Below are 22,802 nucleotides of genomic sequence, written 5' to 3' on the forward strand. Positions count from 1 at the left end.
CCCTCTGCCCCACCCCCCAGCCTGGAGCCCCAGCTGGAGCCCTCACCCCCTCCCTCGTCCCAGCTTCCTGCCCCAGCCCAGAGCCCCCTTCCACACCCTAAACCCCTCATTTCTGGACCCACCCTGAAGTTCACACTCCCAGTCAGAGCCTTCACCCCCTCTGACACCCCAACCCCTTCCCCAGCCCAGTGAAAATAAGTGAGGATGGGGGAGAACGAGCCACCGAGGGAGGGGAATGTAGTGAGCAGGGTGTGGGGCCTTGGGGCAGGGGTGGGCCTTGGGGAGGGGGCAGGGTGTTCAGTTTTGTGCGACTAGAAAGTTGGCAACCCTAGTTACTATGAGTTGGGCCTAAATAGCTCAATTCAATCTTTAGTGAGAAATTAATAGGGTTACAGCTGAAGTGCTAAAAGATTGAAGGTTGCAAGCTGGCATGGAAATAGTCCGCACTGAGGAGCACTGCAGAACCAGGTTCTGTAGGAAATTGCTTTTTATTTGACCAACTTATGAGCATGTGGATATCACATACCGAGCCTGACCTATAGAATGTTTTGCTAAAATTAATGAGAAGCGTGCACCAAAGAGAGTTATGCTGGGCATATGTGCATCAATAGTTGTATGCAGACTAATCTTCTTTGTCCCAATGAAGTACAAACCGTCCTGTGGAATGAAATCCAGGCACGCTCTCAACTACTGGACCAATGCTCTTTATTAGCAGAGCTCCAGCATTCTGCTTTCCATTTTAACAGCTCATGCACTAGTCTAATTCCTTCAGTGCTGAGGATCTAAGGTTATATTTTGGTGGCCTTAAAAAGGCACATAATTAAATCTCTCTCTCAGTGCTCTCTAAACTACCAGAGGTTAATAAACATAAATCTCTCTCATTTGTTTTCTCATTATTTGCATAAAAACACTGTCATTATTTCAGATCTGTAATACCTTCTTCATGGGTTGTCATTGTCTGATTCTGGTCCTGTTTCTTTGTTCTCAAATGATGTTACTGAAGTTTGCTTGCCAAAGGTTTTGAAGAGACTTCTGTGATTTGGAGTCATCATTATTAACAGTTTTCCTGGATCTTTTGTGTCTTTGTGCATCTTTCTTTAGTGAAGTTGTTTGATTTCCTACCCAGTGCCCTTTAATGACCAGAAATAGAAGACAGGATATATATGCCCTCTTCTCTCTGTTATCGTTGTTATCTATTATTTGTATTACTGTAGCACCTAGGAGCCCTAGTCATGGCAGGACCCCTCATTGTGCTAGGCACTGTACAAACATTATGCTTTTAATGCACATCCAGACTTCCTCCTACCATTTTATTTTTTAATCTCAGTCTTGAATTCTGATTTGCCTGCTTCTTCCGTGAATACACCCTTGCTCTTTTCATGCATCCCTTTAGTCACTGAATAATAAACTTACATTCTTTTGTAAGGCTTAATCCTCCTCCAAATTCTCTCCTCCTTCAGATCCCTACCCAAGACCCAATTCTGCTGTGACACCTAACAAGAAGCCATCCAAATAATGGTGTCTTTGCTGTGTGACAGTTGGGGATAACTGACGTTACTTATTATTTTAAAGCTTTTAGATGATTTGGAACCTTCAGACGCCATCAAACTGTGCAATAGCTAATGTAGACCTCCTGTGATCCTTTTCTTTTTCATTACCTGTTGTACTCCCCATCCCCCTTCCTTCCTTGTCTTTGTCACAATCATGGTCTCTTGTTTCAGATTAGATTAGGTACATGTGTTTACTGTAGGCTTGTACAGTGACTAGACCAGTAGGACCTCCCCCAGTCTGAATGAGGTCCTTGGGAGCTACAGCAATACAAATAACACATATTAATGCTAATTTTTGGCTTAGGTATAACTTTCTGTATAGCACCTCTTAACACTTCTCTTATATAAATCCATCAATTTGTTTTCTGTACCTTCTGGAGTTCTTTTTTATGCACTTTCTTTTCATTCTGAAGCTGCAGGAAGTAGGTGGCTTTATCACAGCATCTTCCAACTTTTTCACTGTGGCAATACTTCTTCTTAACAGGATCACATTCCATGTATTTTTCTATTGCAGGGGCATATTTCTGATAATGTTGTTGGTATATGTTGAGAGAATATTTTAGGGTATTGCCATTTTAACAGGCCATATACTCTACTCCATTTATGTAGATATGGTTAGCTTCCTCTGAATCAATATTGTCTCCTTTATATCTCTGTAGCTATTGCCTCACCAACCTGGAGTTCTTGCACCTAGGCTACATGTCTGCCTTGTTGATAGTGAATGCATTTCCCCTTTTTCTGATGTGGGTTTGAATTCTGGGATCTTAGATAGGAACTGTGTCATGAAGCATACTTTCTTGCCATATATATGGCATTCCTTTTCAAATGCTGGGTAACCCACCGCACCTTTTGTGGGTGTTTTGAAATGCAGTTTTACCTCCTGAGACTTAACTGGCTGGTACCATGGGCTTATGTGTCTTTAGTCTACATACAGGTTGTACTTTGCTTTTCTTTCAAGGGCCTGGGCCTTTCCCACTTCCTAGCTCATCCAGGGCTTAAAAGTTGTCCAACATGAGCTCTGGCTCAGGGGCTGTTCCCCAGAACCCGAGTGATGCACAGTTTGCATTTTATCTCATAATCCAGGCCAGCAAACTCATGCATTCTTATTGGTGTAATTTGGCATAAGAGTTGGTCCATGTCTCGCTTGCCTGAAAACTAATAGTTTATATACCTTATTTATTTCATTTTTAAATAGGGGGTGATCAGTCAGAACACTAAAGTCTTTTTCAAGAAGATCTCCTCTGCCAGATGTTTTGCTGGTCATGAATCATAAAATGGCATTTGCCATCTTTCCCGTGTAGTGTAGCACAAGTGCAACTTGCCATTTTGGACTTGCAATTTGAACTGCAGCCAACAGATTTCTAAACTTCCTTGTTCATTTATTCCATCATTATACAGCATCTCCATCCTGATGGTTCTTAAATGTTGGCAGTAAAATTAATTCCATGCTGTTTTTCTCTCAATTTTTGTTGATTTTGTTCTGAGATTTTTGAAGTCTTTTTCCCCTGCTTGCACCTTTATGTTGTTTTCTTTTCAGCCTTTTATAAAAATGATTGTTGTCTTTTTATCTTAAATCTATGTACTTTTGTTACTACAGTTGTTGTTAGCTGTTTCTCTTTAAAGCCTCAATTTCAGAAAGCATACTTATTCAGGACAGCTCAAGTACATGTGCATGCTTAAAATCTGTGCTTGATTACTTTTCTGCATAGAAGCCTAAGTGCTTTCCCATATGCTGAGTCTATGTACCATTGCTTATGTCAAAGATGCTCTCAACAAAAATATCCATTGCACTTTCAGTTCTAGGGCCATAGCCTTGCTGAAAGCAGTTTTACTGGGGGTGCTTCATACTACAATAACATTTAAGTGTTTAAGGGGAAAAAATTCATTGTAGGCAAAATGGAAAGATTTTCATTCTGGAGAATAATCTATGATTGTTACTCTCACTTTCTGCATGAAACTAATAGATGACAAAATGTTATACTTAGAAAGTGTTTCTGTCCCCTCCCCCATGTTTATATGACTACAGCATTTTCCATTCATTGAAATTGTAATTCTGTTGTATTCTTTGCAATCCTATGAAATATTCTTTTTTATTTGCTAGCTAGCAATTGTGCCAATACTAAAATGCTACAGAAATAATTGCCAATTAAATTTGCAACATAAAGCTGAAATACTAACTTAGCAATGCTTTCTTAATTAAAATTTTATTGAAATCAGAGCTTTTTGTGATGGCGGTAACAGTTGTTCTTTGTTCTTGTTTTTGATTATTCAAATACTTTATTTATCAGTTCTCATCTGTGACAGATCATGTTTATATTTACAGCTCTGTTCAACCTTATACCAGTGGGACTACGAGTTGTCGCTATCCAGGGTGTAAAGACAGGGTTGTATATAGCCCTAAATGGAGAAGGTTTCCTCTACACATCAGTAAGTAACATGCTGTGGATATTTTGAATTCTTTTGACACACATATCCAAAACAGAAATCTGTACTGGAATGAAACATACCTCACTTATGATAAGTCCTATAGAAATTAATAGAGATTAAATCAATATGTTTTTAGAGTCTCTAAAAATTGCTCTAAAAACCTATAGAATTTAACAGAAAATGATATCCTTGCTGTAGAATTTTCTGAAAAACATTCTATAGAATTCTATAGCAAGGATATATTTAGCTACTGAAATCTGTGAGATGGTTTAGTAAAACTACAGATGAGTTATAATTTTCAGTTAAAGACTCTAGAACTTTTCTGTAAGTGTCTGCAGTGCCTTCATTACTGGCATGATGTTCAGGATCTAAAACTTGCTACAGAAGTTACTTGAATTATGAATGATTAGTAAAATAAGGTACTTCTGTAATGAAATTTACGTTCTTGTTATATAGCACTATCTTTTCATTGTGTGGATCACTAATTTTTTTCACCAATGGCTAGGAATATTAGAATTTGAAACATCACTTGCATTAAAAAAATATTATCATATGATTTTAAAGGATTTTGAAAAATTTCTAGGTAAGAATTGCATGAAATAATACAGACCTGCAAAATGGCCAAAGCTAAGAAAGTTCCTTCAGGCAAAATAATGCTGCTAAATAAAATATCTTACGATATTTCAAATCAGTCAATGTGTGGTGGTGTTACAGCTGTGAAAAGCCTCAGTGTTATATAGGGTTAACTTAATGACAGTATTAACCAGGTGTTTCGGGACTTTTTTTTTTTCACTGCAGTGGATGCTGTTTTCTTACTGTATCTCATGCTCTTTAAATTTCTTATGTCAGATGATATTCCAGTCCACACTGAGTTAAAATATAATGCTTTGTTTCCATTGTGCCTTGAGAGGAAATTGGGCAGATTTTGCTTCTATGGCCTGAATGAAAGTATTCTATTTCTTTTAAATATGTGACTGTCATTGAAAAGTTAATTAGAAGGAAAAAAGTATATTCTAACATTGAATGTCAACACCAAGAAAAATGCCTAATCATAGTATGACTCTGGGATACCCCAACACTTGTGATGTGAAAGATTTATTTTTTTTAGTCTGTCAGAGAAAAATATAACACAACATACAATATCTCCCTACAGTTAAGACTAGAGCACTGTTGGCCTCCCATTTTCTGATGGTTTCATGTACACCTCTACCTCGATATAACTCTGTCCTTGGGAGCCAAAAAATCTTACCGTGTTGTAGGTGAAATTGTGTTATATTGAACTTGCTTTGATCCACCGGAGTGTGCCACCCTGCCCCCCCGGAGCGCTGCTTTACGGCGTTATATCCAAATTCATGTTATATCGGGTGGTGTTATATCAAGTGTATATGGAATTCACATCATGGAGATTATTTCTTCATGTGGTAACAGTGCAGTATGAATATGCTTCTGCCCACCGGTAACGCCACAGTGTTCTCATCCCTTCCTAGTGAATGGTAAAGAATGTTTCCAGAAGATGTGCTCATTCCAGAGAATATAGCAGCTTAATGGCTGGGCTGTAATTATGGAGAGTGGAGAAATCTGTGTGGCTGGATTGTGTCACCCTTTGTTCATGTATTCCTCCAAAAATAGTCCCGCTGAAATCACTGTGACTAATTGCTATGAAAGGTACTAATCAACATGACCAAAGATGGCAGAATCCAACTCTTAGTAACTTTGAACCCAATCCTGAAAACACTTGGCTAATAAAAGTTATGTAGGTGTATAAGTAATCCCATTGACTTAAATGAGACTAATCATGTGAGTAAAATCATGGGCATGTGTAAAGGTTTGTAGGTTGGCCCACTGTATGCCCTATATTAGCTGGATTTTCAGAACTTATGATTTACATGTGTATTTCTATTGTTATTGACAACATTTATTAGCTGCTTTTTGCATGCCACTCTGTGTGCATTTATTTTATTTTTTATCATTTTCTACTCCATTTTCTACTTCTTTAGGGAGAGTGACTCAATCTGTCCCTCTTCCTTATGTAAGGCAAGGGAATCAATACATATTGTATTGGGAAAGTACTGTTTACTCTTTTTTCATGTAAATATGAAATCAAATGGAAAACAACATTTGCAAAGATAAATGAAAATAATACAGCATGCAGTAGAAGAGTCTTTAGGTTTAACACATGCCAAAAACTATCTGAAAATGAGTATTCTTTATTTCATAGAGATGAGAACATAAAAGCTGACATACTGGGTCAGACTGTTTCCAACAGTGCTCTGTACTAGAACTTTAGGGGAAGTATACACTTCAGTGCAATTATGGACCAATCCACCCCTTCTTCAACTCCTGGCTTCTGGTAATCAAAGTTTTAGGGCCTCTCTGAACATGGGGTTTCATCCCTGATCATCTTGGCTAATTACCATTGATGGACCTATCCTCCATGAATTTATCCAGTTCTTTTTTGAACCCGGATATACTTTTACCATTACAACATCCCATAGCAGTGAGTTCCACAGGTTAGTTTGTGATATTTGGTAATCTGAAGTAAGATTTAAGAATGGTCATTTACAAAATATATCATTGGAAAAACTCATGTCCATGCCAAAGTTCATATTAATTTTTGAGGGGGGGGTAAGAATTATTATTGTGTTTTCATTAAGAGGAATTACTTATTTTAAGAGTAGAGACTAATACATTTGAAAATAAAAAAAATAAAACATGGAAGAGAGCACCTGCTTTAGAAAAAAGAGTTTGTACTCATTTCAGTGGATAGGGGATTTATGTGTGTATCTCCACTTGGATCAAGATGAAGATATACTGTGCCCAGAAGTTGTGAAATATCGCCCTCTGGGTGAAAATATTGTTGTCATAATTGTGAAGCAAACGATATATGTTACAATCTTCTTGGTGAGTTTTGCATTCCTTTGGCAATATTTTTCACCTACTGATCTCAAAATACAGAAGTCATATTTTATATTATAGCAGCAATACTCGTGCAAGTGACATTAGGGTTGTGTCTGCAGTTCTTGTTTCAGCTTAAAAAAAACATCCTAGCTAAAATATATTATGAAGGTGTCAGACTAGAACCTATATTTTAAAACAGTGTGATGGAAATATATTAATTTGAAATAGCAACATATGAAAAATAGAAAACAAGCAAAAATGAACGGGGCCAAATTGCTGATTATATGATAGTGCTCTACGTTGCCATGAAGGAAGGCTTGGTTTGATTGACTGGGGAATGTGGTGAGACTATTTCACATCACCTCTCATCAGGTAAGCAGCAGCATTGATTGGAAGGGACTTATGTCCAGTCCTTCTCAACTAGAAGAATTATTGACCTGCCATGAGGCTAGAGGATGAGGAAACTAAAGTAGGTTTATAATGACCTTTTTAAAAAACAAAACAAAACCAAAAAAACAGTATTTTTAAGGTTCACTACTGCTTGGATAAGTATTTATTCAATTAAATGATAGACCTGTGATTGGAACCCTCTCTAGCAATTCAGATATGCTGTCTATCATTTGCATACTTATACAAATCAAACTCCTACTTCACACCAGTTGAAATTTGTTAAGTCAAAAGGGGGAAAATTCTTCAGAGTTTTGAGAGAGCTTTGGAGGATTCTTTAGGGGAAGGTGTTTCTTTGAGACTCCACCACCTTATTCCTTCCAGGAGTGTGATATAAACAGCTGGAAGAAAGTATTGTTTGCAGCCTGGGGAGAGCAAGGGGAAGCTTATTTCAAAAACTGGGGAAAGTATTTAGAAACTTGTATATATCCCTTAACATAGTAACCACTGAACTTTTCATTTCTAATGTTTTTGTTGATTTGTGGCACAAGTCTAGTGCTGTTAGAATGCAGTGTGTCTGGACTTCGTGGTAGTCTCCTGATTGTAGTCACAGGTTACTGACCTAGAAAAATTATATTTACGTAAGTAACAAAACCAGAGAGAGAGCTCATGTTGCATGGATTCACAGAATGTTGAGAGCTTAATCTGAATTCTTCACTGCAGTTCTTGCAGGAGAAACAGGATTTTTCCACACAAAATCATCCTGTATTGCCAACCCAAAAATCTTCCTACTTCCTGGGGATTTAAAGTTCCCTAAATACTTTTATGTTCTAGCTTTTCTTTTTGAAGGCTCATGACACTGTGAAGGGCTAATGAGATACTCAGCAGCATTCTGCTGACTGGTGGCTGTAGTTTGATGCACTGTAATTTCCACAGCCCACATTGCTGCTTTTAAGTGTGAGTACACTTTCTTCAAACACTCAAAAATATAAAACTTCTTCTGTGACTAGATCTGACATTATTAAAGTCAAGAGGAACTGCCAAGGACTGGCCAGTGCCTAAAGATGGAGGTAGTTCTGATCTCAGGCTGCAGGTCAGCCCAAGATAGTGATTAGACCAGACACTGAGGGCTTGTCTACACAGGGAAAAAAATCCCCTAATAGCTAGTGTGCACTTGCCTTTTAGGCACTAGCTTCTCTGCACTAACTCCCCCTATGGACACTCTCCTGCATACTAAGAGTGATTTTGTGTACTATAGTTTAATATATTTGGAGATGTACTAAGCTAAACCACCTCAGGGCGCCCTAAGTGCACAGTAAAAGTGTTCCTGCAGGGAGTTAGCGCAAAGTAGCTAGTGTGCTTGAAATTCACGCTCAGGCTTACTGCACCTGAACTGCCCTGTATAGACCAGCCCCTTTTCAGGAACCGAGTATGTTATCAAGAAAATTAAAATGAATAAGAGAGAGACATTACCAGAACTATAAAAGCTTTTATAAAACCACCCATATTTCCAAAAGCAAAGATGGTCCATGTTTTACTCTCTAGAATGATCTTTTTGTAAAGTGTGAATTTGAGTAATCTGTGTTACATTGCACAGTTTCATTCTGAGCAAAAGCTGGGTGCATAATACTTTGCTGGTTGTAAGATAATAGTCTATGCTGGAGTTTTCTGGAATTAGAGAAAATATCAATGCATATTATCAGGATGTGAGTTTACAGTATCAGTAGTCCCTAGCAACTCTCAGTAGGAAGAATCTTCAGCATGGAGGGTTTCTTCTGACATTTCAGCTGCTTCCCAGTGCTGAAATTGCCACCATTTCTTTAAGTCCCCATAATTGACTTATCTGAAAAGAACAATTTGCAGCCTCCAGGACATAGGTTTGTAGACAGCACACAATGGAAGAGAATAAGACAGAGTAATCAATATTCTACAGTATCTAAATCAAAGTCAAATAAAAAAATATATACTTTTGGTTCCTTAGATCCTTTGTGCTTTGGAATAATAATAGTGATGAAGAACCTCAAAAATTGTACCACACCGAGACAAAATATTACCAAGTATAATATTTTTCACAGCTATTATTTGTATTATTGTAGTACCTAAAGGTCCCAACTGAGATCCATGCCCTATTGTGCTAGTCACTGTATAAAGAATCAGCCCTGGAGAGCTTACAATCTATATAGATAATGACAAAGCATGGGAGAAAGGAAGTATTAATTACACTCTGTGAGTTGACATTACTTACATGTTTGGGCTGGTTTAGCACAGTTTAGAGAATGGGAAAGTAGGTAAGCAGCAAATCGAATCTTGATCTAATTAATTTCATGATTTACATTTCACAAATTATGGAACAATACAAGTCTTCATTTTCAAATTCTATAAAAGTTTATATTAAATTTAGAAAAAGGCAGTGCTTGTTAACTTACAGGAACTACATCCAAGTAAAACATACATTAAGTCAGAGTCAGATTTCCTCCAGCTCTCTTGCAAACTTGAGAAGGACTTACAATGGGAAACAGTTGGATATTAGGGTGATGGACAGCAGAGATATACATTTCCTTGATGTATACAATTACTTCTTTAAAAATTCCTTTTTCTTTTCAGAAACTGTTGTTTATTAAAGTTAGGATGTGGTTTAGATGGGTGTCATTAGGTAAAACATGTTTAGTAAATTCATAATATACAAAATCATGTTACAAATTCCTGGAAAATAGTTACATTTGTGGTAACATTCTTGGAAAGAGTATAAATAGGTATATTTTGAACACTTCTCCATCAAGTAATTTTTTTAAGAGTTAGCTGCTGAAGGCCTTTATTTCTGTGGATCTCCTCTTCACAATCTTCTTTTATTGTGTGTCCACAGAAAAGGCATATATGAGTAACCTGTTACTCATCATGCAATCCCATGCTCTGAGTGTCCAAGTCTCAGACTACCTGTAGTGGGGCGGACTGCCCCACTCCCTGGAAGGATGGGCTGTGGCAGGCCAGGGAGCCTGCGCAGCCCAGGAGCCAATTAGAAAAGGGCTTATGGGGAGCCAATCAGGGCCCAGATTAGAGGGAGCCAAATCAGGGCCAGGCTCACCCATATATAAAGGCTGCTCAGGAAGGGAGCAGTCAGTCTGTCTCAGGCCTTTGACAGGGGAAGGTCAGTCTCCAAGGGGGAGACTAGCACCATGGACATTGCAGTGCTGGGCAGGCTCAGAGAGGCTAGAAGGCTCTAGCCTATACCTGCCAGGCTGCAGGCCCTGAAGGGAAGGGCCTAGCGGGTGCAAGGGGCCATAGGGGAAGCAGCCCAAGGGAATAGACAGAGAAGGGGAAAGAAAGAGGACAGCGAGGCTGATGCCAGAGGGTCCCTGGGCCAGGACCCAGAGTAGAGGGCGGGCCTGGGTCCCCCCTTCCTCCTTGCAGTACATCCAGCCATTGGCCATAGGGAGCAGCCATTATAGACTACGCCCAATCCCTGACAAAAGGGATTAGACTTTGGGGTGTGTGGTTGCATATGGTGGCTGGAATGTTGGACTGCTGATCATCGATCCCCGGAAGGGGGTCCAGATGGACTAAGGGACACTGCCGGAGGGCAGTGGCCTCAAAGAGGATGCCGCCGAGCAGGGAGCAATGCGGGTCCAGCAGCGGAGAGCAGAGGGCAGAACAACGGACAGGGCACCACCAGGAGGGGGCGCTCCACTGGAATTGAGTTAATTCCCGAAATCACAAGCAGGAGGCGCCGCGGGTGATGAGTCCCATCCCGTTTACATGTGGTGGAGAATGCAGGTACGAGCAGTCCGTCCCTGATACAAGGGGCAAAAGCAAGGACTAGGCAGATAGTGCCACAATGTGGCACTGAGAAACAGATGGTGGAGAAACAAAGAGAGATGGTGGAGAAGCGGGATTTTTACTGGAGGGCCTGGGTGGCTCGGCTTGCCGAGCAGCAGAGTGAGGTGCTCAGGCTGCTGTGGGGGTGGGCACCCAGACCATATAAGAGACCAGGCGCCCAGGGCAAGAGGCCAGGGCCTGGCTCTAAGAAATGCTACACCTGTGGGTGAAAGGGCCACTTCAGGAGGGAGTGTCCCTACTGGGAGAGGGCAGAGAGGCCCCACCCAGACAAGGCTCCCCCTGTGAAGATAATGGGGGGTCCCCAGCTTATTGGGTCTGTGGGGATCAGGGACACCTAAGGAGAGAGTGCCCTTACAGGGATCCCAAGGCCCGGGCCAGCCCAGAAGGAAGGGCTGGGGCCTACACAAGCAGGACTAGGGCCATGGCAGGGGGAAGGCACCAAGGGTGCTTCCACTGCCACACCAAGGGCCACATACAGAGGCATTGTTCCCTGAGGCAGAAAGGGGGAGTGTCAGAAAGCAAGGCTCAGTCTGGGACTAGCCTCCAGGAAGGGGTAGTGCAGGCTTAGGCCCCTAGAGAGAAGGGGGCTGGGGTAGAGAGGCCCCACCTTAACGAGGGAATCCACACAAGGGTCAAGAGGGCCAAAGTGGGAACCCAAATAGATACGGGAACCCCTGTAGGACCAGAGAGGTCTACGGTGGGGACCCAAACACTGGAGAGCCTGCGGCAAGAGAGAGATTCACTGTGGGCCTAGTTGCGAGGAGCACTGGGGCGATAGGGAATTTCACGCCCCCCCCCCCGGTAGATTCTTAAGGGGGAGGGTGTGTAGTGGGGTGGACTGCCCCACTCCCTGGGAGGATGGGCTGTGGCAGGCCAGGGAGCCAATTAGAAAAGGGCTTATGGGGAGCCAATCAGGGCCCAGATTGGAGAGAGCCAATCAGGGCCAGGCTTACCCATATATAAAGGCTGCTCGGGAAAGGAGCAGTCAGTCTGTCTCTAACCTTTGACAGAGGAAGGTTAGTCTCCAAGGGGGAGACTAGCACCACGGACAGCACAGTGCTGGGCAGGCTCAGAGAGGCTAGAGGGCTCTAGCCCATAGCAGCCAGGCTGCAGGCCCTGAAGAGAAGGGCCTAGTGGGTGCAAGGGGCCGTAGGGGAAGCGGCTCAGGGGAACAGACAGAAGAGGGGAAAGAAAGAGGACAGGAAGGCTGACGCCAGAGGGTCCCTGGGCCGGGACTGTAATCAGGCGGGACTCACCCCTGCTATGCCTCCTGCTGGTCACTCCTGGGAATTAGCTCAAGTTTGCAGCTGGAGCGCCCTCTGCAGGCCGGTGATCCACCCTCTGGCTTCTACCATGGGCCCCGTGTCCCTCCCTGGACCCCGGTGCCCCTTTTACGTGGGGTTCTGGCCCCTGGCAGTAACCCCTTTTCCTTTGGGGTTTCCCCTGCCTGGGAACCCCCCCCCCCACTCTATCCCCACTTTGCCTCAGGGTCTTGGCAACTGCCCAGTCACTAGCTAGCCCCACACCCTGGGGCAGACTGCAGTATTAGCCTCTCATCATCGGCAAAGGGGTTTGGACCTGCTGCCTTGGCCTACCCCTGGGTTGCACCCTGCAACCCCAGTACCTCCTGGCCTAATTCTAGGCCACAGCCTGGGGCTTTCCAGGCAGGAGCTCCCCGGCTCCGCTGCCTTCCCCAGCCCTGCTTCACCCTAGGTACCTTGTCTGGTCCCTTCCAGCAGCCAGGCCCTTCTCTCTCTGAACATAGAGAGAGACTCCCTTGGCTTCTGGCTTCTCTGCCCTTTTATAAGGGCCTGTGGCTCAGTTTGGGGCATGGCCCCAGCTGCTGCCACTTCCACCAATCAGCCCAGCCTAAAAGGGTGCCTTCTCCGGCCCCTTCCCTGGGCTGTTTTTAACCCCTTTAGGGCTACAGCAGGGATCCGCCCTGCTACAGGGACCCAGAGTAGAGGGCGGGCCTGCGTCCCCCCCTTCCTCCTTGCAGTACACCCAGCCATTAGCCATAGGGTGTGGCCATTATAGACTATGCCCGATCCCTGACAAGAGGAATTAGACTTTGGGGTGTGTGGTTGCATATGGTGGCTGGAATGTTGGACTGCTGATCATCGAAGGGGGTCCAGATGGACTAAGGGACACTGCCGGAGGGCAGTGGCCTTGAAGAGGACGCCGCCGAGCAGGGAGCAACGCGGGTCCAGCGACAGCAGCGGAGAGCAGAGGGCAGAACAACGGATGGGACGCCACCAGGAGGGGGCACTCCACTGGAATTGAGCTAATTCCTGAAATCACCAGCAGGAGGTGTCGCGGATGGTGAGTCCCAACCCATTTACACTGCCAGAAGCTGGAAATGGATGGCTAAGGATGGATCACTCAATAATCACCCTGTTCTGTTAATTCCCTGTGAATCATCAGGTGCTGGAATACAGGGCTAGATGGACCATTAGTCTGACTCAGTATGGTGGTTGTTCTGCTCTTACAAGCTTTATATGCCTACTCAGTGGTGGTCTTCTCATTAATTTCTCAGTGGATATATAATAGAACAAGAATATATTACTGGGGATACTAATTAGCACTCTTCTTGGGTATCCCATTGTAGGGTCTATGGACTGAGCAGCTTGAGGGATAAAGTACCTGCTCACACCAGAGGTGGTTCTTCCAGTTCATGGCTGAAACATACTGGTAGGGATGGGGGGAAGATTACACTGCTTCTCTCTGTTCTGTACCTTTTCTGTGAGTATAAAGGATTTCAGTATCCAAAGCTGTCAGTCTTAGCATCTTTCACTATTATTTAGTGAACAAAGCCCCATTGTACTAGGTGCTATGCAATCGCCGAGTTAGCCCTGGTCTACACTGTGGGGGAGGGGGTATCAATCTAAGTTACACAATAGGGAGGAACTCATTGAGAATTTGAAAGTAGAAGGAAGCTTGGGTGAAAGTGATCATGAAATCATAGAGTTTGCAATTCTAAGGAAGGGTAGAAGGGAGTACAGATTTCAGGAAGGCGGATTTTGATAAGCTCAGAGAGCTGATAGGTAAGGTCCCATGGGATTCAAGACTGAGGGGGAAAAACAACTGAGGAGAGTTGGCAGTTTTTCAAAGGGACACTATTAAGGGCCCAAAAGCAAGCTATTCCGCTGGGTAGGAAAGATAGAAAATGTGGCAAAAGACCACCTTGGCTTAACCACGAGATCTTGCATGACCTACAAAATAAAAAGGAGCCATATAAAAAATGGAAACTAGGTCAGATTACGGGTGAATATAGGCAAATAACACAGGAATGCAGGGGCAAGATTAGAAAGGCAAAGGCACAAAATGAGCTCAAACTAGCTATGGGAATAAGGGAAACAAGAAGACTTTTTATCAATACATTAGAAGCAAGAGGAAAGACAAGAACAGGGTAGGCCATTGTCAGTAAGGAGGGAGAAACAGTAAACAGGAAACTTGAAATGGCAGAGATGCTTTAATGACTGAGAAGTCTGAAGGATGTCTAACATAGTGAATGCTTATGGGAAGGGGGTAGGTTTAGAAGATAAATAAAAAAAAGAGCAAGTTAAAATCACTTAGAAAAGTTAGATGCCTGCAGTCACCAGGGCCGATGAAATGCATCCAGAATACTCAAGGAGTTAATAGCTAGAGGCTCAGATACCTCCTCTATTATCTTTGAAAAGTCATGGGAGATGGGAGAAAAATTCCAGAAGACTGGAAAATGGCAAATATAGTGCCCATCTATAAAAAAGGGAAATAAAAACAACCCAGGAAACTTACAGACCAGTTAGTTTAACTTCTGTGCCAGGAAGATATGGAGCAAGTAATTAAAGAAATCATCTGCAACACTTGGAAGGTTGGTAAGGTGATAGGGAAATATTCAGCATGGATTTGAAAGAACAAATCATGTCAAACCAATCTGTAATTTTCTTTGATAGGAATAACGAGTCTTGTGGATAAGGAGAAGTGGTGGATGTGGTATACCTAGACTATAGTAAGGCATTTGATAAGGTCTTGCATTATTCCTTATCGATAACTAGGCAATACAATTTAGATGGGGCTACTATAAGGTGGGTGCATAACTGGCTGGATAACCGTACTCAGAGAGTGGTTATTAATGGCTCCCAATCCTGCTGGAAAGGTATAATAAGTGCAGTTCCGCAGGAGTCTGTTTTGGGACCGGCTCTGTTCAATCTTCATCAATGACTTAGATGTTGGCATAGAAAGTACGCTTTAAAGTTTGTGGATGATACCAAACTGTTGAGGGATTGCAATTGCTTCGGAGGACAGGGTCAAAATTCAAAATCATCTGGACAAATTGGAGAAATGGTCTCAGGTAAACCGGATGAAGTTCAATAAAGACAAAATGCAAAGTGCTCCACTTAGGCAGGAACAATCAGTTTCACAATACAGACTGGAAAGAGAGTATGGCAGAAAGAGATCTAGGGGTCAAGTGGACCACAAGCTAAATATGAGTCAACAGTGTGATACTGTTGCAAAAAAAGCAAACGTGATTCTGGGATGCATTAACAGGTGTGTTGTAAACAAGACAAGAAGTCATTCTTCCGCTCTGCTCTGCGCTGGTTAAGCCTCAACTGGAGTATTGTGTCCAGTTTCTGGAAATTGTGTCCATTTCAAGAATGATGTGGAGAAGTTGGAGAGGGTCCAAGAAGAGCAAGAAGAATGATTAAAGGTCTTGAGAACATGACCTATGAAAGGAAGGCTGAAAGAATTGGGTTTGTTTAGTTTTGGAAAAGAGAGACTGAGAGGGGACATGATAGCAGTTTTCAGGTATCTAAAAGGGTGTCATCAGGAGGAGGGAGAAAACTTGTTCACCTTAGCCTCTAATGATAGAAAAGAAGCAATGGGCTTAAAAGTGCAGCAAGGGAGATTTAGGTTGACATTAGGAAAAAGTTCCTAACTGTCAGGGTGGTTGGACACTGGAATATTGCTTAGGGAGGTTTGTGGAATCTCCATCTCTGGAGATATTTAAGAGTAGGTTAGATAAATGTCTATCAGGGATGGTCTAGACAGTATTTGGTCCTGCCATGAGGGCAGGGGACTGGACTCTTGATGTCCCTTCCAGTCCTAGAGTCTATGAATCTATAAACTTCAGCTACATGAATAACGTAGCTGAAGTCAACATACTTAGATTGACTGACTTACTGTGGTGTCTTCACCATGGTAAGTTGACTGCTGCTGCTCCCCCCCATCGACTCTGCCTGCACTCTTGCAGAGCTGGAGTACAGGAGTCCACGGAAGAGTGCTCAGGGGTCAATTTATCATGTCTAGACAAGACATGAAAAATCGATCCCTGCTGGATCGATCACTGCCCACCGATCTGGTGGGTAGTGAAAACATACCCTAAGAGACAGTCCCCACCGCAAAGGCATGGCAGACACAGTGTAGAGAAAAGGGATATAACATATGCACAGTGAATAGAGTGCTATTCTGCAAATGACATATTAATACCACAGTTCTTTTTCAGGGGCTTATGTTTTCTGTTTATTACGTTTTCTGGGAGTTTTGTTAGAATGGGATTGGCTACCCAAAAAGAAGGAAGAGTGAACAAAGAAAGGAGGGAAATACATATGGGAGCTAGGGGGAGGATAAGCAGGAAGGAGGGAAGAGGAACATGAAGGGCAGGTGGAGCAGGAGAGAGGTGAGAGAGGGGTAAAAGAGTTTAGAGCACACAGTTTCTGCTGAGGATGGTGCTTGTGCTGGCTCCTGCCAGCTTGAGTTTCTCTGGCAGCCAGTGGTGGCTCCTCCTTGGACTAAAGTTCATTTAAAAAGAAATTGCAAAGAAATATTCTTCATATACAGCAGAGGGATAGATTATAATGTAAAGTATAATATATTTCACATCATGCATGACTACGGTGGATCAGATTCTGCCCTCATTTGCATCTGTTCAGCCTCACTGCCATTTATGGAGTTCCACTTGATCAGTGTACAAGAGAGCCGAATTTGACCCTGAAATTGCAGTGAGGTGTTTCTGGACACTCATATCATGTACACACACCTTGTTTGATTTATTCAGGTCCACAGAATCCCTAACTGAAACCAGATTCTTAACATACCCTTTCAGATGTATATAAATTATTAACCATGTTTGTTTGGAAACCCTGGGTTCCATTCCATCATTCAACACCTCTCTCTCTTACATTCATATACACTATCTCTGCAGACTTTTCCTTGTATCCACATGCCTCTATTTAAGATAGATCAAGGGGAAAAATTGCTCCTCTTCTATGCCTTTTGGTCTCCTGTCCTTCACACAGCACAGAAGTCACAGCCACACAAGGTCATAGAGTCGGCTACTGTAGCTGGATTTTTAAAAGGACAGGATAACTTTATGACAAGAAATAACACTTGTAGTTATGCATGCTAAAATAAGGGTAATCTAATCTCATGCTTCAGGGAGTAAGCTGATTGCCACAGGGGTTGAAGGAATGCTTTCCTTGGAGTATAGCATTGCTTATTTGAATGGGTACATTATGGGTGTTTTTGCCTTCCTCTGAAGCATTGAGTAATGGCCAATGTCAAAGGCTGGGCACATACTTGATGGACCAATGGTTTAATCTGGTCTGTCAAATTTTATGCACTTCTCTCTCTCATGTTACTCCTCCTGTATTTTTTAGCCTTTACTCATATTACATAAATTACATAAATACACCTACACTTTTCTGGACATTTATTTATTCTCAATCTGGTTACTTTTTGAGGGGTTAGGTTATTTATGTTTCTAAATATTAAATATCTTGCTTTTTATTACATACTCTTCTTCTGCCTCTTTCTTACCATGTTTTTGTACTTAAACAATAACAGAAGTACAAAAACTGTTTATTTACAAACCTTATAGGTTTCATTTATTAGAGACTTCCTAATTTTCAGTGTGTGACTTTAAGCTTTCACATATTATATTAACATACTACAATGTAGCTGCCAAAAATATACGGGTTCCTGGATGAACTTTTGAGAGAAGCTGTAAATGTCCCAACTGCACACTGTTGAATTAGCAAGGAATATACTGCAGATAACTGTCTTACAGTGTATAGATAAGTAGTTTTACAATATGTTTTTTATTATGTAACAATTTTGATCTTTAAAAATGCAGAGAAGGCCAAGAATGCTCTCAAGATTTCCTGGAGAGGAGGCAAATGTTAACTCTAATGTGGGGTACAGTAATAGAATAAAGAGAGGAAATTGTACCCGTGTCCCATAACTGGTTTAGTTGTTTATCTAATGCACTTTCAGTTATTCAGACATCTATTTTATAGATCTACAAAAGCTATAGGGATAGACTGACACAAATAAACAATGAATCTTGATTTGATTTTAAATTCTGTTTTGTGGAAATGCTTCCATGTAGAAGTAACCATGCAGGCATACAGAAGAACTGCTTTAGTCAAAGCTATCCTTTTGTTACCTAAGAGAAACTGCACACTATCATGCAGAAATGAATAGTAAAATAAAATTCCTATTAATTTTGAAGCATAACAAAACATTTTAAGTGTAGGTGACCATATGTGTAGGAGGTAAATCCATGTGGATATGTGTCTGATTTTGAGCACCCAAGTTTGAAAATTTTGGTTTTTGTCTATGACAATTGCATCTCATGAGAGATTTTATACATTTTGAAAGTTTTTGCTACCAAAAAAAAGTAGCTACCCGTTAATTTATTATTAGATAACTGAGGATAATTGTAATATTCAGGCATAGGGAAATGCATCATATTTCCTAGGAAAGAAGTGGATACATCCTCAGGTATATAGAATTTTATTCTTTTAAGGTCAAATATTTGAATTAGAATTGGGAGGGATGTGCAGTTGACATGGGGACCAGTTTGTAGTAGTAAAAAAATAAGTTGGTAAACTAGCTTGAGCTAAAATCCATATTCCCCAAATGAGAAGTGGGTAAGCTCTGTTTACTCTCGACTACACTATTGATGGAGTCTATCTAGGATTAAAATATCCTGCCCAGTTTAGTGTGTACAGAATTACACTGGTTCAAGTAGGTGTGGGCTCTCTGCAGTTGCAGAGGAGGGAATAGTTTTAGCTCTAAATAAGGCATTACCTTAATGCATTGTGTGAGCCACCACAGAAAAGCGATTATTATTATGGTGTATTAGTCAGGGCTGGTAGTGCCATTTATTATTAAAGTTGCCAAAGTAACCATTTGGAATGCAATTTTCTATGCTATTTGTCATCCTGAGGCTGTCCATATTTGGAAAATTTCAGCCAAAATGGTTCAGTCATTTCCAGGAATGAGGATAGGGAAATTATTGTTTTTCCTCCCTTGTTAAAAATTCTGGCAGCCTTTTCTTTGAGCAGCTCTAGTGCCCCCATACTTTGCACTAGAGTGTGATCTTTATGTCAGATATGTGCCTTTTACTACCTCTGCAAAAATCCACCAAAACTGGCCAAGTTATAAGCCGCTGAAAAATCATAGTTCACACATGCTCAGCAGAGACTTCTTAGAGCTTCACAGATAAAAATTCCAGAGATTTTGTGCACAACGAGCATGCACCAGCTTGGAGCTGCAGGGACGGAGCAGGACTTTTCCTGCAATTGCAGCCCCAGGTTGCTGTGGGCCAGGCAGGGGCTGGATCCAGGCATCAGATCTGAAAACAGGGAGAGATTTTCTTGTGTGCTGTCTATTCTCCCCTTGTTGGGCCCAAGCAACAGAGTAGAAATGGAGAGGGGACAAGAGTTGGACCTGGGACAAAGGGAGTAGATAAGAAAAGGAGTCTGGGAGGGAGGAACTGTCTAGAGATTGGGAGAAGGGGGGCAGGAGAGGGGAACTGGCATTGAGAGTTGGGGTGGGAGACTGGGACTGGCTGTGTAAAAACTGAGTATTAATTATCAACAGATCATTCAGCACACTTCATGTAAGCAGTGATTCTCTTTCTCGACCACACAACTTTTTGAGGGAAAAACAAGCAACTAATAATTAATATATGCTTTAGAGGGTGGGTACCTTATAGCACAGGACCCATGTTTGAATTCAGCTCCACTAAAATGGGAACAGGACAAGACTCTTGGGGCCCAAACTGTGGCTTCTTTTCCCCATGATGTGCGCTATTTTGTAAACACTGTACAACAAATGATCATGATAAATTTAAAGACTAGTTCTATATGCTGTTTTTAAGATAAAATGTCTAAAAATGATCTTCCTAATCACCAAATTTCAGCTGTAATTACTGAAAAGGAGTCCACAAACTTTCCAAAATGAGGAAGGCTTTGTAACTGGCCTCACTCAGAATTCTTCTTGGCAAAAAGGCAACCGTATCTTGAGGTCAGAAGGAAAAAACGTCTTGAACCTTCAGTTCTGAGAACCATATTCCTTCAGAGCTCGAAAGTCTGTAGGGAAGTTCCATTCAGTAAGCAGAAGTCGTTTACTCTATACTTATAGGGCTAGATTCATCCTGGATTTATCACAACTGTACTGCAGTAAACCCTGGTGCAGGCTCCTGGCTACAGAATGTCCTAGATCAGCTGTAAAACAGCATATTTTTAGGGCAGTGTGATGGGGTGGACTAGGCCCAGAAGCCCCCTGCCACATCTGTCCCAGGAAAGGAGCAGAAGAGTTAAGTCCTCTGAATAGCCTAGAGAGTTTGAAAAGGGCTAGTCAATCAGAGAGGCTGCCAGTTGGGGCCCAGGAAGGCAATATATAAAGGAGCTGCAGAGCCAGAGACTACAGCTGGTGCTCCTGGCTGGCCAAAGGGAGCTTCAACACCATGGACAGCTCAGTGCTGGCAGGAACAGGGCAGCAAGAAAGAACTCCTGGCTGGCTGCTGGGCCTGAACACAGAAGAGCTGTGAACTAAGTGTGAAGCATCCTGGAATGCTGTGACCGCAGGGAAGTGGCCCAGGGAACTGAAAGCAGTCTAGCTAAAGGGACATGGCTGCTATTCTTAGGGTTCCTGGTCTGGGACCCAGAGTAGTGGGGGGCCTGGATTTCCCCCAATAGGCCATTGGTGAAGTGGGCTACACCTGGACAGAGAAACCCCCAGAGAGGGAACTGAACTGTTAAGGGGCCTAACTGGAGAGCTGGTGCCAGAACAGACCAAGAGAGCAAAACCATTGCCTCCAGGGAGGAAGCCGTAAGGGTACAGCCCAATCCCAGGACTGGGACTGTTTAAAGGCTGCAGACACACGTTGCCAGAAAGGGTGCTTGTGAGAGCTGAGTGCAGCCCATTACAGGCTGTAAGAATAACTGATGGTTTAGTTTACTGGCAGTTTTGAGAAAAAAAAATATTGCTCAACTTATTGAAAGAAGATCATCAAATGAAACATTTTGTTCAACCTGAAACAAAACGGTTTGATTTTGAGCATTTTCTTTTATTTTCAATAAATTGAAGGAAATTTGGAAACAACAATTTGTTTTGTACCAAAGAATCAGAACATTTTGACTTTTTAAACTTTTGTTTGCAGTTTTCCAACAGGATCAATTTGAAACTTACACAAATTTTCAGAACGTTTCAGTGTTGCTGAATCTGCATTTTTGCCGCTCCCCCAAAAGTTTCTGCTGAAAAATTTCATTCAGTTCTGTCTGTTTAATTAAATTTCACTGCAGTTGCTTACATTGTGCCCTATGTGACCATTGCTTTTTTTTTTTTTTTTTGGAGGGTGAGGAAGAGATGAGTTAACCTTTCTCCCCAGCAGTAAAACTAAAATACTCCCTGTTAAGATTTCCCACGCCAAAAATCCCAAGTAAGTCTTACATAGCCATTTCGTTTAATTCCTGTATTTTTGAGTCAGCATTTTCACTGCTGCCTGACTTCCTTTCCTACCATCAGAATAGGTCCTGATGGTAAGGCAAGGCTCAATATATATTTTTTTTTGCACACAGAAGTGTTGTATTAAATAATTGATTGAAAGGATAATGTAATTCATTGGTTGTTCTCCTCTCTTCAAATGTGCTCTACATATTCCTGAACATGAGTGTTCTCATTAATTAGGTGAGAGCCTATTAAGTGATTGTCTCACTTGATTTTTTGCATGCCTGTATTGTCAAATCATCTCAAAATAGATACATAGCTCAAATCCATTGGCACTTTGTGCATGTGTATCCTCCAAGAAAGGGCTAGAGACAAAATATGAGTAATCTGATTTAACAAGTAGTTTACTGCTCTGCTCCCTCTCTCTTCCAGAGCATAACTTACATGATCAAAAGTAGAGTGGATAAGTTAAAGCTGTCTCTATTCATTTTTTAAATTCTAAACTCCTGAAGTTTGATTTTTCCCTCCTCTTACCTTGATCCCATGAAAATTTAGGCCACTGTCCCATTTCTTTTCCCAACTAAAAGTTTTTATTAATAGAGAGCCTGTTACTATCCTCATTCTCTGACGAGTTTCAATAAAACCAGTGCAACAACTCATGGACTAAACTATAAAGGAACACTGTGTGTGTGAAGGGTGGCAGAATCATGCCTCTAATAGGAAAAAGAAAAATGAGGGTAAGAGTTGTAAATCCCATCATTGCTGAAATACTTTAGCACCTTCTTCATTAATTAGAAAGAAAGGAAGAAATGGTCCATGCAGAGCATTTTATCCAGCTGCGTGTAACACCAAGCAGCTAAGGAAAAATCCAGCTCCCTGCCTTTTGACAACACAGCCTCTGTCCATCCTAAGAGATAAGATCGCCAATATTATTGCAGTATATAGATAGCTCCATAGGAGTATGTTCTTTACAGGTGAAAGAGAAAA

The 22,802-nt window shown here is 41.9% G+C and overlaps 1 protein-coding gene across 2 annotated transcripts in view; it reads left to right on the forward strand.

The window, feature by feature from the left end:
- FGF14 (fibroblast growth factor 14) overlaps nt 1-22,802 on the forward strand; it is a 692,658-nt gene that overhangs the window by 504,098 nt on the left and 165,758 nt on the right. For both annotated transcript variants that reach the window (XM_075061506.1, XM_075061507.1), the window contains exon 3: nt 3,874-3,977. In XM_075061506.1, coding sequence (XP_074917607.1) covers nt 3,874-3,977 — 104 coding nt within the window. The remainder of the gene's footprint in view (nt 1-3,873; nt 3,978-22,802) is intronic.

The sequence above is a fragment of the Chelonoidis abingdonii genome, chromosome 1 (assembly GCF_003597395.2).
Source record: "Chelonoidis abingdonii isolate Lonesome George chromosome 1, CheloAbing_2.0, whole genome shotgun sequence".
Lineage (NCBI taxonomy): Eukaryota > Metazoa > Chordata > Testudines > Testudinidae > Chelonoidis > Chelonoidis abingdonii.